The 16,851-nt window shown below is 41.7% G+C and overlaps 1 protein-coding gene across 1 annotated transcript in view; it reads left to right on the top strand.

The window, feature by feature from the left end:
• TRABD2B (TraB domain containing 2B) overlaps nucleotides 1-16,851 on the top strand; it is a 266,134-nt gene that overhangs the window by 156,998 nt on the left and 92,285 nt on the right. The window contains exon 3 of the mRNA XM_005423185.3: nucleotides 1,344-1,518. Coding sequence (XP_005423242.2) covers nucleotides 1,344-1,518 — 175 coding nt within the window. The remainder of the gene's footprint in view (nucleotides 1-1,343; nucleotides 1,519-16,851) is intronic.

Raw genomic sequence — 16,851 nt, 5'->3', positions numbered from 1 at the left:
AGTCACTGGGAAGATGGATGTCAGTTTTGCTCGCTCCCTAAGACTTGCTGAAAACTTTTGGAGAAGCAGTATAAGCAAAGAGGGTGGGAAAAGACAAAAATTGTTGTGATAAAACCATGTGAACAAGTAGAACAGGAAGAGGTGGGCTGAAAAACAAAAAACAAAGGCAAGTTTTAGAAAATGAGTACAGGAATTTTGTATAGTAGAAAACCAGAGATGGAATTAACCCAAGTAACAGAGTCACTGTACCAAGAGTTTCAGCACAGTGAGTGAGGGATGTTCCCCTCATGAGCTGTACATGCAATGTCATTACCACTGACTCAGATTAACACTGGAAATCCTGGCAGCTTTACATGTACCTAGGGACTCAGAAATCTGAACCTGGGGTTTGCAGCTTAAGCTGCTTTCCAGTGGTGAGGTACAGAAATTCACCAGAAAGTGCTTGGGTCCTGTTAGCAGTCATCAAACGCTGCCCCCTTACAGCTCTTCTCTCTGCAGGGCACGTGGGCTCCCAAACCCTTGTGGTCGACCTCAGACTGTCACTGTTTCAAAACAAGTTGTTGTCCTAATAATCAGAGACTTTTGGCTTATCTGCCCATTACAGCTTGGATGTTGGCTCATTCCTGGGTCTGCTGCCCTGACCCAAGTCCTTGAGCTTTCAGCCTTTCTGCTGTGTCTGTGAATGTCTCTCCTCACAAAAGCAGGGACTGAAGGAGCAGTTCTTGGGGAAGTCACTTCCTCTGATATATCAGGAATGTGCCAGGGATTTATGTGTTTCAATGCATGGTCTTCTCTGGTGAGACCTAATAGCATGTAAAGATAAGGGGGTTTACCCTGTGTGCATCTTCCTGTGTCTGCATTTGCTATCCTTTCCTCTTTTTAAACTGTTAGGTTCTTAAAAGGCCACATATACAAGCCAAATCTTACAGTCCTTGCTTAGTTCATGGTGATCTCAGCTGAGAACAGATCACAGGAATTTGGTGTTAAACAGTGATTTTTTTTGTAAAAGCAGAGAATAGAGGTCCAAGTAACTGACCCAAATGTAACACCTGAAACTACATTTTCACGAAGGGAGAGAGAAAAATCAAAATTACCTAAAGTTTCCTTTAGTAAAATACTAGTTTCACTTTTTAAAAAGAGGGTATACTCATTGGGAATTTCTTTTCTTCTCTCTCTTTTTTTTTTTTTTTTTGAGAGTCCCTAACAACCTCCTATGCTCTGATCCTCCTTTTTGTGTGGTAGTGGTGCTCAGGTGGCTTAAAGAAGGCTGGAATAAAACATATTGTGTTTTGTGGGTTCCTTAATCATTGCCACTTGGGCTATGGCCTCTCTCTCTGTTTCAGGTGCCAAACTTCATCAACACAACACTCCCACCCCACGAGCAGGTGACAGCTCAGGAAATAGACAGCTACTTCAGACAGGAGCTCATCTACAAAAGGAATGAGAGGATGGGGAGAAGAGTGATGTCACTTCTAAGGGAGAACAGAGACAAGAGCTTCTTCTTTGCCTTTGGAGCAGGTATGGCATGATTTTTTTTTCTGTATTACTCTGTTACTATGATTGGAAGTAAAGTGTTTGGAATGATTCAGGTCTCTGCCTGTGGGAAAATTTCTTACAAGGCGTCCCTTTAAAAGACTTTTGTTTGTCCAGACCCACTTCTAAGTGAGTTGTTGTAGGAGGTGAGTCTAGGTCCAGGCAGGCTGCACACAGGCTGCACTTGCTTTGTTTTCCATCTGGCTGTGGAAATGAGAAGCTGTAAGCACTTTTCATGCTGTTGTGTTTGTTCCCTTCCCAGACCTGTGGACTACTTGGCCATGGGTGTAGAAGATGTTTCAGTTGCCTTTGAATTTGTAAGCCCAGGTGGTGGTGGCAGTGAGTGGCAGAACACAAACCCTTTGGTGGCACAGGCTCATGTGTGTGGCTCCAGGCACTGGCCCAGGATTTCAAACCTTCTGGGGTTGCTGCAGTTAAACCTTCTCGATGGGTGACTGAGCTGCTTTGGTGCTGTGTCTGTACAGATTGGCTGGTCTGGGGCTTTGCACAAGTGCATGAGCTGTGTGTGTAGCTAAATATCAGCAGTTTAAACCATGACGTAAAAATCCAAAGTGTCCCTCTTCCTGTTTAATCCTCTCCCTGAAGTCTGCAGAGCAAAGATGTCTGCAGTACTTCTGTGAGCCTGCGACAAGTACATGCTACAGTCCTTTCTCTCCCTTTTTTAATTTCTTTTCCCTTGTCCAATGGAATTCATATTTCTGTTGATAAGAGTATAAATAATAACCATTTAGGCCCCAGCTCAGCAGAATCCTGAGCACCAGCTTAAGTGTCTTTTTGAGCTCCCTCAGCTTCAAGGCAGGCTGAGATTGCTGTGTTGAGAACCAATCTGCTCCTCCTGCTCCCTCTCCTTGGCAATTTCTCATTTTTGACAGAACTTTGCTTCTCATCCCATGGCTCTCACTATGAACTTTGGCAACAACTCACCTTTCGCTACTCACTTCAGTGGGAATTTTGATTAAAGACTGTGGGTTTTAGCAGAGACACGTGCATTTTGATGTATTTATTTTTTGAGTGTATCCGGACTGAATTTTCCCAAGCTTATTTAATCTCGGGCTTGGCTGATATTTCTGGCCAAGAAGTTTTGCTTAACTGTTTTTACAGTAGGAAAATATATCATGATGGCTCATAATTGGACAGGCATTCATAAAAACCAGCCTGTCTAACCCAAGGAGTGAGGTTTATTGGAGATTATCGAACATGATGGCTTAGATAACAGTTTCCAGTTTTGGAAATCCTTTAACCAGTACATAAATGGAGCTGAGGGGATAAACTAGGCATCACTGCCCACTTTTCGTGCTCTACACCTAGTCCACAGACCATGGACTAGGTGGGTCATGGATCCAACCCACTGCAGCTGTTTGCTTGTGCTAATAACAGAGGTGAAATTCAGCCAATTCCACGTTATATTCTATAGAAAGACACTTCTAACTTACGGGAGGTTTGAGCTTTCTTCCCCTGTCCTCATCAGAGGGCACCTACCTGAAACTCCCAGGGAGCATCCCTTGGGAAAGCTGGCTTATAAAGAGCAAGTCTCACTTTGTCTTTTAGGCCCATTTCTGGTGATGTTGAAAACTGCCTTTGTTGCTGGGTTGTTTTGTTTCCCCAGCACTGAGCATGGCAGGACAGAACAGACACGCGCGTTTATTGAAAACTGGGATGTGGGAGATGCTGAGGAAAGCTTTTTGTTTTGGGTTCTTTGTTCCAGCCTCCCTTTGGCTTTTCTCACCAAATTGGGCCATCCCTGCAGGCTATCCCTACTTTAACTACAATTAATTCCTTCTTTCTTCTTTGGGGTGTTTTTTCCTTCATGCAGAGAACATTAAGAATATTAATTTTTTTCAATGCCAAAACTTTTATGTGACCAAAGTGCAGGCAAGTTCATTTCCTCTTATGATTCAAATGCAATTTTTTTTCTTGAAGGATTTTTGTTTCCTCTTTTCCTCCATGCACTGAATTTGAAGAGTGGGTTTTACTGATAAATCTTTTATTTTGCATGCTTATATCTAGTTCTTTTATTTTGAGGGATTTCTTATGTGCTTGGGTCATGGATTCAAATTGTCTTATAAAACTTTGAGGGTTTGGTTTTGCCTTTTATAAAAGTAAAGGATGTTTTTGATGAAAGTTGAGGCTTTCACATATTCCCATGAATTCTGAAGTGCAAAATTTTAGGAATGCACTTTCAGTTAGGATAGGCATGATAGAGTCTGTGGGAGTTTATTTGCTCCCAGAGCAATGCAATTTAAGGTTTTGCATCTCTAAAACTGTTATGATGAAGGGGAAATAATAAAAAAAAATATACTCTGGACAATGTGCTTCAGACAATATTGGCCTTTATGCCAAGCATGATCTTTGCATTAATCTCTTAATTCTGAAGATATTTGAACTAATGAATGAATAGTAATTAAATTATATATGTGTATTATGAATTGTTTTCCAAATTTCATAATCTCCATCATAGTTTCTGGGAAAGGAAGAATTGGATAAAACTGTGCCAAATAAAATTAGGAAAATAAGAGTTTTTCTAAGTAAGAAAATAAGAAAAGCACCTTGGAAACATTCAACAAACTCAGTTTTACAGACCAGAGCTGCTCTAGGAGGGAGCCCTGAGCCCTACAGGATGATTCATATGGACTCAGAGGTATCTTGTTACTCCCAGGTATAACTGGAGCCAAGGGGCTGGGAAATAGGATCTCTCCTAGAAAACAGCCCTCCTGAGGCTGAGCCCTGCCTGTTCCTCTGGTGGCCTCCCTGCAGGGAGCTGTTCCTTGTGTATGCTGCTGTAGTGAACTTTTACCTGGCTTTTGCACAGCTGCATGCAGCAACTGAGGCTCTGTTGCTCTCTTGGAGCATCATCCTCAGCTTATTGTGAGATTTCAGTGCTGTGGATGAGTAGTTCTGTAGCATCTAATAATTAATTAGTATAATAATCTTGACTAAGGCAGAAGGCACCACGCAGGTGTCTTTGCAAATTGCAGTCAGGTTTGGCTCAGTGTGTCCTGCTCCAGACTGTAGAACCGAAAAAACCTAGGAAAAAACCCAAACAAATCCAGTGAGTGGCTTCAAATTAAAAACAAGATTGTGATATCCTGGCAGCCTGGTGGTGCAGGAGCCTGGTGCTACTGAGCTGGAAGATGCAGGTGTCTGGTTTTTTGGTTAAAAAATGGGCATTTGTGGAAAACAAAATTTCCCTGTTTTCTTCTGGAAAAACAAATCCATTTTTGCAGACGTCAGTCAAAATCCCAGGTGCTTGGGTGTCATTGCTCTCCTGTAAAATGGGATTCCCACTAAAATTCCACTATGTGCCACTTAGAGCTGTGCTGCAGGACCTTGTGGTGCATCATAGGAGAGCTGGTTCTGAGTCTGGCCTGTAACAGCATGAGGCTGTGAAACATCCAAAAGACAAATCCTGGGGACAAAGGAGTAGGCAGGGGACAGACATTTGAATATCCAAGCAAGCTGAGATAAAACGGTTTTTCATAAAGTGAAGCAAAGTTTTTTTACGCTGCTGAAAGATGGGGGATTTTGTTCCAGTCAAAAGTATTAAAACAAACAAAATTTACACAATTCTAAAAGGAACTTTTCAGTTTTCTGTCATTCTTAAAAACAGAATATAGACTTTTCAATAGTTTTCTGCCTTTTCCATCTTCCATGACTTTACTTACTATTTAAATGTGTTGAAGTAATTCAGACTTTTAATTTATTCCTTTATAAAACACATAGAAGTGAAAATAGCAATTTTTTCTTCCTACTTTAATTTCTTTTTCTTCTCCAAGAAAAATACAGGCTCTGGGTAAAAGAGACCCAGCTCTGTACCCAGTTCTGTGGACTTTGTTTCACTCCTGCCAGTGTTTACCATGTTCAGACTTAATGTGAAAATCTCACCATACCTGTATTCACAGTAACTGTACCCTAGGAATGAAACAGCAGTTATTGTTTGTGCAGTTAAATGATGTTTTTCATTTAATGGACAGGGTAACTTTTCCCTTTGAATGAATAAAGGTAGGTAAATAGAGCACTTCCAAGTAAAATTTGGGCATTTGCTTGGGGTTTGTGTTTTGAAGATCAAGATGGTTTACTTGGAATTATTGATCTGTAATAACAGTGAAGTGCCTTAGACATCATTTATACAGACAATTTATAAAGGTCCATTTGCAGTCAAGAAAGAGACATACAGCCAAGAGCACACGGGCTGTTAAAAAGAGTTAATATTTTGGCAGCTAAGAGCATACACATGAAGTCAATGTTTAAGAAAAAAGCCCACTCTGGCTTATTTCATTTTTATGGGCAAATAATTTTCAAGTAACACTTATGATAACAGATGGATAAATTTATGTCTGCAGTTAATTTGAACGATAATTTCCTTAGGATGTTTTACTTGCATTTTTTTTCTTTCTTTCTTTTATGAGAGCTGTCAGTTTTGTAGCTGAGAGCTGGATTTACTGCTTCAGAAATTCAGATGCTGCTCCAGTTCACAATGTTTATTAGCAGCCAAATCAGTAGGCTTTAAGGCAGTGGGTTTTGTTGCTTAAAATAATAAATATATCATAGAGAATATTCTTTTACTGAGAGTTGAAATGCAACTACCATAGCATCTCCCATGGCAAGAGGGGAAGCAAATTGTCTCTGGACCACAATTCTAGGGTGGAGGAGAACACACGTTAAACTATCCCACCAACCTCCACAACATCTGAGAGGTCAGAGAGGACCCAGCTGTTGTCTGTGGTGTGGTGGAAACCAGATTGCCCACAGCTCCTGATGAAGCTGGTGATAACAGAGATCTGTTTGTGTGACAGTCAGAGCACCCTTGCTCATCTGCAGGCTTAGGTGGCTGAGTTTATTTATATTTGTTGATGGATTAGGTATTTCTGAGATGTTCTGCAAGAAAATAAATACAGGCTTTGCTGTAGATGTCTGTGTGCTGCCATGAAAGCAGAAGAATCCATCCCAGAGTAGCAACAGCAGAAGTAGAATTTGATCATTTCCATGCTCAGAACAGGTGAATTCCCTGCCTGTCCTTCAGAGTTCTCTCACTCATCACTGGATGGGCTGAATCATCAGGAATGATTCTGGTCCTCACAAATTAGACTGTTAGCAGGAATTATTGAATAGTTTGGGTTAAAAGAAACCTAGAAACCTTTAAGGTCATCTAATCCAAGCTCGCAAATAGCAGTTACTTGCTTCCAAAGTAAATGTTCTCTGGTGGTTCTTCATAATGGGGCTCAAAAGTGGGGTGCATTCTGTGTTCAGTAGGGAAAGGGAGAATTGTGCAACTTTTCTATAGGGTGGGACTGGTACAGGAACACAAGAATATAAAATCTCTTCCTTGTAGTCCTCAGCTCCAGCTCTTCCCCTTTTGTCCTCTCTGCAAAGGATTCCCAAGGGAATTTCAGCACACATCATTTTAGATACTTGGTGTACCAAAGACAGAAGCAGGCTCAGCCTTCACCTTCTGCAGTGAGCAGGAGTTACGGACATTCCAAGGTGACTCAAGTCTGCAGTGGTCTTGATCACCACAGAGATGTTCTTATTTTTCTCTGAAAACTAAAGCATTCCTGAGGAGATATCCAGATGTAGCTTGAGCATTCTTCATCAGCAGGTAGCGAGCTGACCACAACTGAGCTGGAACATAACGGATGTTGAATTTTGGGGGAAGAGGCCAGATGATAGGTGGCATTGGGATTTTGTTCGAGAACCCTATTTCTACTCAGTAGTTTGGAACAGGAAAGAAGGTGATGGATACTATGAGCAACTGCAGCTCAACTAATTAAAATCCTGAGAGCCTTTGTGAAAGCCATTAGCACCTGCCATGGGATCTGGCTTTGGGGTTCACATGTGTTACTTGGAAGTGTTTTTTCAGGAGGGAAGTGCCTTGAGGCCGCTGTCCAACTGCCCACTGAGGGATGGGGATTTACAGATGTTGAATATGCAGATAGCTGCTTTGCACTCCCAACTGAGGCAGTATTCAGTGCAGATCAGGCACCAGCACCACTGTTGTGTCACTGGGAACCAACTCATTGGAAGTCTGGTCCTCTCTCCACCAGGATTGTGGAGCTCTTTATGATTTTCACTCATCATCTCAGATCCTGTGTGGAACACAAAAGGAAAAAAAGGAGGGGATAAAAAGAAAAAAGAAAGCACTTGCAGGCTGGAATATAAAGAGACTTTATCCCCCGGGTCAGGCGTCCTGATCCAATGCTGATTAGTGGTGCTACTGACATCACCAGCACAGTTCATCAATGGGGCTGTCTCAGTGGAGCAAGAAGTTGGCGACCAGGAGATTGAACTTGGCCAGCCTACAAAAGAGAAGAAAAGGGTGAATTAACAGTTTGCAGATGCTAGAATTCCCTCTGCTTGTGTTTATTTGGGCATCCAGATGCTTGTAGTGAGGTCAGCCTGTTTTTGTGTATGGATTTCTTTTACTATTAGTTTTTAAGGCAAAGTATCACTTTGCTTTTAGGAATAGACTTGCATGCTAATTTTGACCAAAACCATGCAACTGATTCATTTAAAAGTCTTCATTAAACAGGCAATGCCTGATTCTCTTTTCAGACACTCTTTTGTAAATCAGGAGATACTCCACTGGGGAAAAGCTTGTTCCAAGTGCAAATCCAGCCTGCAGCCTTTAAAAAAAAAAAACTCAAGAGAACTTTTTAATGTACACTCATCTTGTATAATACAGGGGTTTTGAAATCCTTGAATATTTGCTTTTCACCTGAAGCTTAAATCGGCAAAGAGCACCTCAGTTAAGGAGGCCAAAATAAACCTGCCTGCACCACCCTTTTGTGAAAAGGGAACTTCTGTTCTGAAGGCTCATTCCTGTAATTCTGCTTTGAGAAACTCCTGTTGTATAACAAGATATTAATTGTAGAAACACAGCATGGTCTATGCAATGGTGAGAGCTGTCTTGAGGCCTCCATCACCTGTACCAACCGAGGAAGGCAAGACTCTTAGTAGGTGAAAGAAAAGACTCCAGTATTTGATGTTGCAATTTGTTTTTTCCCCTGGTATGTCATCACCTAAACTGTTGAGGTATACTGGACAAGCCCTGGACTGTGTTTGGTGGTCTGGTGGAGAATTCACTGTGCTCAACAGGGAGTCCTGCCTGGCCACTGCCCACCTTTGCTTTCATTGTTGCTCCACTGAAAGTGTGTGCAACCCCAAATCCTGGTCTTTTTTTGCCAGTTGCAGATATTCAAACAAATGCTGAAAGCAACTAAAATGAGCTTTGCAAACTGAAGTGTGTACATTCACCAACTCTGGTGTAATTTTGCCCATGATGAATGGGGAAAGTTGCCTGTGCATGGTAGGATTTGGGTTTAAAGAAGCACATACATTAATGTCAGCTCCTCTGGGTCCCTGACATTTTCATATCATATTTATTAATATGCCTGTGCCAAGTTCTACTGTATAAGTCTAATTCTGTCTCTCTGTTCTCAAAGGAAAGAAAACTCCATTGGCCCCTCCTGCCCAATAATAGAAGGATTTTGCTTATATCCTTACTGTATTTCTCTTCAACATCTGAGATGTAAAAAATGTAGACATAATTTGGGAAATTTTCTATTCATAACTGAAGAAGCATGAGAGGCTTAATCACTCTGCTGAACAGAAGTGGGCTTAAGCATGGGATGAAATACTTTTTCACCCACCCACACACACACGCAAGAGCTTGCTGTGGATTCACAGCCCACCCTGTAAGCTCTCAGGAGACCAGGCAGAGCTCCCATATAACTCTAGGTTTCATAATGGGAGTGTTGAAATCAATATATGGATGCCAGACAATTCATCACTTCCCATCCCAAAACTCAGCTGAAAATTCCCATCCAGCTCTGACAGTACTGTTGGGAAGATTTTAAAAGAGCAGTGAGGTGAACCCAAGGACTGGCAACCTTCCTCTAACACTGAGGTTTCTGCGGGATGCTCTGTGAAAGGCAAGCAGATTGCAAAGAACCCAAGGATCTTATCTCAGCTGGGATACCTTTGTGTGCTGCCTGCCCTGATTAAAATGTCTGCACCCAAGTGTTAGTCCCCCTGCAGTCTGTTGTTGTCCCAGAGCAGAAGGAAATCTGGTTACTCCTTTTTCTTGAATTCAGAGCCTGGAGTACAAGCAAAGATCCTTCAGTGGTGTTTCAAATTAATGCAAGTTGATGGGGTTGGCCTGAGTTCACGTCCCTTTCTTCTGCCCCTCCTGCCTGGGTGCGTACTCTGGAGGAGGAGCAGGGATGTCCCAAGGCATCCTGGACCACCATAGCTGAATTCCCTGCAGCTCCACTCTTGGAGCCTCCAGCTGTTGGAGCAGAAGCTGGAAAGGGAATTTAGTAAAGCCAGGAATTTAGGAACCAGTTTGTACTGCTTGTGGTGTTGGTCTCTTAGAGGTTCACGCCATTTCTGACCAGTTTTAGAGCCAAGTTTCAGGAGGACTGCATATGGAGAAGAACCAGTGGTAGTCTTGGTGCCCTGGAAAGGCAGGGCACAACTGTTGGCTGGAGTCAGTTGTTTTGCAAAAGTGGATTTGAAGCTGAAAGCTTTAGAAAGCCTGGCTGTAATTTATGTGAATTTCTTGAGGATTTTTACTGGTATGGAAACTGGGACTGGAAATCTCATTAAACTGGGCGTTCTTGTGAGAGTTTCAGGTTTTCTTAGTCATGGTTGTGCCAGGAATATCATCAGAGAAAACTTGCTGAGAAAGGATTTATGGATTTGGGATCAGATCCTTTCTCACAGAATTAATGGTAGTTCTGCCACTGACATCAAGGTGACTGGCATGTGCACCTGGATGAGACGTTATTTATTTGTCATTCCAGGTCTTTAATCTAGGCTGCTACTTTCACATCAATACCCTCTTTATAAGCCTATTAAATACCAGTTCCATTGTTATTTTCTCTGGTAGATCAGAAGAGATGTGTCAAGGAAAAGAAAATGTATGCGCAGTATACCTCTGCCCAAAAACAATATTTAAACATCAGAAATGTAAAGCGAAGGTAGAATTACTTAGAGGGGCAGAAGGGAAATAATTAAAGCTCCAGCCGGCAAGACGAGATGTCGTAAACTTCAGTTATTCACCTCTCTTAGACATTCAAAACACAAACTCTGCCACCGTTCAGGCATTTTATAGAGGCCTGCAGAAAGCAACAGAGGTCTCTTGGACAAAATTGCTCTGGTGGCAACTGAAACTGGGCTCAAGCCCAAGTCCAATAGCTGAGCTGCCATCTGTAACTGCAAAACATTCGGGTTCGTGCCTGAATCTCAGCTCCCTCTCTGCTCTCTCCAGTAGAAAACCTGAATCTGGACTGGACTGATGGGGAGTGAGAAGAAACTTCAATCTGTGGAAAAGTGTTGCTGTTTCAAATTGGTTTTTGGAGAGATTACTCACAAAACTGGAAAATGTGGTAGTTCTTGGCAAAAACTGGACTGACTTGGAGGTAGACAAACCCTTCTTCCTAGAAAAGTTTGCTAAAGAGTTGTGAACTGAAATATGGCAAAATATGGTTTCAGATTTACCAGGCTTTGCTCCCAGTCAACCTCCAGGCAGGCAGTGGGAATGAAGAGGTAGGTGAACAAACAAAAAGCCAGATGCATCTACCTTGGAATTTCTAGTTTGCAAGAGATAATCAGTGAGACCTACCAAATGCTTAGATTTAGATACAATTTTGCTCATTGCCTGACAATTACTCTGCCAGAGAACTTCCAAACACCTTTTTAATTTAAACACAATTTTGGGGGAGTTCACATTTGGAACTGTCTGTCAGAAAAGTGAAATATCCCATCTTTTTCCTGGAATAATGTTGCAGGACTGAAACCTATGTGACTTGTATTTAAATTAATAACTTAAGTCTTTTTTAGTATTTTTCTGTACTTTATTATGGGAAATACCTTAAATACTGAGGTTTGCAAACTTTTTAAAATAGTATTTATACACTGAAGGTAAATGGAGAGAAAAATCAAATGCCACCACTGGGTTAACTCAGTATGAAATTCAGCACCAGTTTTCAGTATTTATACAGAATTCACATTCACTTTGTGTTTTTCCTTGAGGTGTTTGAGGTACAGTGAAACTGCTGTGAGGTTCTTATCACTTAGCGATCTGGTCTGGTTCCAGTTGAAAATTCTGCAGTACCTCTCACTGGGAGGATTGGTTTAAAAGGAACAGAGATCTGCCAAAGAAATAAAGACTTCATTATTGACATCAATGCTATTTTTAATCTGGTTTCCTAAGGAAATGAGGCTTAGGCAATGGCAGTGTTTGTGAGTATGTGTGTGTGTATATATAGGTGTGTGTGACTATGTCCTTCGCCCTCGTAAATTTTTCATCTGTTGGCTGATTATAACCAAACCTGACAGATGGCTGAGTCTCCAAGATAATAAGTTCTTGCATACTTCATGAAAATAAGTGATTGGATGGAAGAAAAAGACATTCATAGTGTGCATCCACTGAAAGGGCACAGCATGAGCTCAACTTTTATTAGAGCTCAGAAAGTCCCAATGGGAGAGGGAGGTGTGCCACATCCCCATAGACAACAGCATTTTTCTGGTTCCTCTGCACAGGGGAGGGTTTGGTGTGTAGTAAATAGATGAGAAATGGCATGGTTTAAATGTAATGATGATGTTTACAGCAAAGTTATTCTTTAGAGTATCTGAGGAGCCACATTACCTCTGGGCTGCCCTCTAATGAGGTGCTCATTCTCAAGGCCAGAGCAATAGCAGGGAGCAGTTAATAAATGTGACCGAGGCATGGCTCCAGGACTCTATAAACCTAATGAGTCGTGGGCACTCAAACTGTGCAGCCTCACTACTGCTAATTGGCCAAGTGTGCCATCAACCATGCCCAAAAATGTTCTTAAGTGGACAAGGGGTGAAAAGAGCATCAGAAACTCCTGTGAGTCCAGGAGGCAGCCTGGGGCAGCATTCCTGTGTGCAGAGCTCAGGAACACTTCCCCCAGAACCAAGGTCATTCCCTTGAGAGCTGAAGCAGCTCACTGGCAGTGGGGAACAAAACCAAGAAACAAAGGAAATAGTAAAGCATGACCAGGAGGAAAGGGGTTTGCAATTTCAGTTTATCAGACTAGGGGATGGTTGTCACAGCAGTTGAAGAAGATGCTCCAAAAACATTGTGATGAGGAGAGTACTTGAAATCTTTCCAAAGAAAAATACAGATGGGGATCAGAACAGCCAAGCCAGGGTTAGTGCTTAATTTTACTCATTTTTGCTTGAGATTGAAAATTATGTATTTAGTATCTTGGTAACAGTGGCAGCTGTTGGGTTGGGACTCTCCCTCTTGAACTTAAGGTGTCTGAAAGTTCAGTGTGTGTTCTGTATAAGACCATCAGTTCCTTTGAAACCCTCAGAGGACAAATCCTCCCACTTACCTCAGATGCATATTTTAAGATAGAGGGAATTGCCCTCTGGAGATATCTTTCCACTGACCACAGAGGAAACCTAAAAAACTGGCCTCCAACAGATGCCTGACTTTCAGATGAGTGGGATTTATTGAACCCTGAGAGCAGGAGTCAAGAATTCAGGGTGTTCTGTTCTTACCTCTACCTGACCTTGAACATGCTGCTCAGTGCACTGAGCACTCCCTGAGCAATGTTTTGCATTGCTGCCAATGACAGAACATTGTTAGCCCTGAGGCAAATTTGCAAGCAGAAGATTGACACAGGATTGCTTTTTATCATGCCTTGGAGAGCATCTTGGTGTGGTCTTAAGGGGGAAAGAAATTCCTCTGTGACCAGCTCTGGAAAACACATCCAGGGCTAGGTTTCTTTGGGGTGGGAGAAGGAGCTGTAGTACCCGACCATGTGCAACTTTGGCATCCTGTCGTGTGATATGGTTGGAGCCCAAGGTTCACCAAACCTTTTGTCCACTGTGCAGATGTCCCTTTGAACCCCAGTGCTCAGACCAAATTCTCCATCTCTGTGGTTGTGTGGAATAGGTGCATTTGGACATGCAGAAGAATAAAAAGTTTCTTTCCATCTTTCCTCTCCTCTTGGCTTAAGGGAACAAAAGCTGCTTCAGTGCCAGCACAGTCATTCACAGCCTGGTCTACCTGGAGACAGACCTGCAGACAGGAGAGCAGGCCTTAATTTCTGTTCATCAGCCATCGTTATCTCTTCTGCAAGGGAAGAAGCAAGCAGTGAAAACCAAAAAAAAAAAAATACTTTGACATCCTACGTGTCTGATTTTTTGCTGTTCTCTTACAGGCAGACCAAATCTATGTAAATGCTGTCAGTGAGAAGTGTTTCGAACTTGGAGACCCTTTTGAAAAAGCCTTCTGATATCTTAGTTCTTTGGATGCAGGACTTGGAGACAAATAAGAAGGCGTGTGGGTGGGTTTTCTGTTTTGTTATTTTAGCATTATGGAGAGACTCACCAGATAGTCTCCCCTGTGGGGTCACTCACCAGGTCTGTAGTATTTACTCAGCATTTCTCTGAAACACCAGCATCTCAGAAGTTGTCTTCCTGAATTTACATTCCCAGTTCAATCATCTCCCACACAATAAAAGCCCCAGTGTTGGCTTCGTTTTAAGTCCTGCTCCGCACAGCACTCCCATCGAAAGGGAGCCCTTGGTCCTGGCGCTTTTGTTTTCCTTCAGACCTGCCAATCACCCCGCTTGCCTTTGCCCAAAGTTTGTTGTCTTTGCAGTTGGTCTCAGCGTGTGCTACCAAAAGCCTGGCTGAGCCTGACGGGGGATTCTGTCAGCCTAACCCCAACACACGATCCTCCACCTCCCTGCCTCACAAAGGGCCTTTTCACCGGCCCACCGCAGCCCCAAGATTTCATTTCATGTGCTACAATTAATCTGTATTTATTGCCACTTATCTTAAATGGCTAACAATATCAGGAGTTTAAAAAGTGCTTTTAATGTCAAACTGGGTCAATTAAAACTCTACTTAAAATATTTGCAAAACTCCTTGCCTGAAAGTTACCCCCTCAGTCTGCTGTTAACCAAAATGGTTTAAATAAATACACGCAGCTTGAGGAGACTGACATTTGGTAAAATTCCTCTTGATATTTCAGTAGAATCCATGATTAATTTCCTTATTCCTATATTCACTTGCTTTTTTATTTAATAAAAGGAGAAAAATTAATATTTTAGATGGTTATAAGTATTTGAAAAATTGATACAATCAATTAAAAGCCCTCAAGAGATAGCCTCAGAACTTTTAAGGCCAGAAGAGACTGTTAGATTAATTGGTTTGGTCTCCTGGAATTTCATCCTGTTCTTTTGTGGACCCTAACACCATGTGTTTAGCTGTGAACTTCAAACCATGGGCCACAAGTACTAATTTTTAACTCCTTCAGTATCAAGTGTGGGCATGAGAAATAAAAGACCTAGAACATAAAATAGTAAAAAGTTAAATAATTAAAGATTAGATTTTACTTGTGTAAGTTGGGTTTTACAGAAGGCTGAAGATGGATGGAGGAATCTATTTTTTCCTCTTGCAGGAAAGCCACAAGTTTTGCCTTGAACATTTATTTTAAAGTTTCATTTGCCAGACAGTGCTAACAAATTGTATGAAATAAGTGTACTGCCCGTGGGGACTCAGAACTTTCATACAGCTCACCCGAGGCTGCACTTTGTTAGGGTGGTGACACACATCAGGTGGAGGAGCCCCAAGGAGGACCCCAAGGTAGGACTTAGTTGGGTTGGATGCATCAGATGCACAGATTAAGTGAGATCCCAGGCTGAGGGTGTTAACTACCTAAACTTGGGTTCACATGAAGCCACTTGGACTTAAGCCTCTGATCCTCAAACACTTACTGTGAGGAGCAACTTTAATGAAGCCTGGTCTCCTATGGATTTAGGTCATTTGCTTGGATTCCCAGCAGTCTAATAAGGTTTGAACTGTAACTGAGTCATTTCTATTAATTAGGGCATTTGTATTATCTTTATGGGTCTCTGATGTCCCTAAAAAGTCTCACTCTGCAACTTTTCTTTCCATGGGAGAGATCAATGAGTCTCTATCCAGCCATCTGTATTCATAAAATATATAAGAAAGGGCTCTCTTGGAGACAGCTGCTCTTCTGTCTAATAGATTTGAAATTTGCCCATGGGTTCAGAATATTTCAAGGGAGAGCATAAAAACAAAAACATAGACACAAAGAGACAGCAGGATCCTGTAAGCATCATGGTTTTTGGAAGCAAGTTTAAAATGAAATTGCCATATTTATGCAGTGTAAATATTGCACAACTTGAGGATACCAAATGGTTTCGATCATTTCTTTAGTAATTTCTTCCTGTAGAGTATTTAATTAAACAAATTGACTTCCTCAAATGTTTTGGTTTTTTTTCATTTTTATAGGTTTGACATGTAAACATGTCTTGAAGAATTTGTTTTGTGTAAGAAATAACATTAAAATAATTATTTTTTCTCCTTTTGGTCCTTGCCATCCATAAAGAGAGTGTGATTATGTCACTTTGGCAGAAAGCAATTGTTCTTCTATATCACTGTTCTGATGAACACAAAGTTACTGGCTTGTGGATGTGCTTTTATTGCTCATTAGTTGCTGTCCTATTTGTTATTCTTTTTGATTTTGTTCTAAATCTTAGTCACCGTATGAACAGGCCAAGGGATGCTGATGTCTAATTGCAGCCCAAGAATGGAAAACAGCACAAAGCAAACAGCTTGCAAACAAGGCAGACTGAAATACATTTGCATAAACTTTATTTTTTCTCTTTTTTTAATGCTTGCAAGCATTAAACGCTGTAAGTTTCTCATTACTGTTTTTCATCCCCAGGTCATCATGTCCTGTCAGCCTGGTTTCAGACCTGTGTGACAGAGCCTTGTGTGGCCCTGAATCATTTATTTCTCCTCTTTGGGTCTGACAAAAACGTCTCACTTGAAAAGGTCAGGTTTGAGATCTGTTTGAAGACCATTGCCTATGGCAATGTTGGCTGAGGTCTCCACAAGCTCTTAAGGACTGCTGCCTTGAACTGACTTTTTGTTAAAATCTGTGATTTCCTCAAAAAGCCATTAAGGACCATGTGTTAAGTTTGACAGCTTTTTTATACAGATCTGGGTACCAAAGTGCCCTGGGCAGCTTTAGGGGAGGTCAGTGATGACAGGCTGGGAGGTGCAACAGTAGGGGGATGAGAGCCCTCAAGCTTGGTGTAGTCAGGGAGGAAACTTAGTTCAGTTTCCATCAGAGGAAATAGTCTAGCTCTACTCATCTCTGCTAGGAACTCTGCAACCCATAGGCTGGTTTCTCTGGAATTTTGATTGAAGGTGGAAGTTCCTGTGGTTATATTCCTACTTGGAAAGAGGTGGCTTTGGCAAGAGGAGGAAACTTCTGGCAAT

This window comes from Geospiza fortis, unplaced genomic scaffold (assembly GCF_000277835.1).
Source record: "Geospiza fortis unplaced genomic scaffold, GeoFor_1.0 scaffold333, whole genome shotgun sequence".
NCBI classification, from domain to species: domain Eukaryota; kingdom Metazoa; phylum Chordata; class Aves; order Passeriformes; family Thraupidae; genus Geospiza; species Geospiza fortis.
The sequence above is the reverse complement of the archived record's forward strand: the minus strand, read 5'-3'. Positions and strand labels throughout refer to the sequence as shown.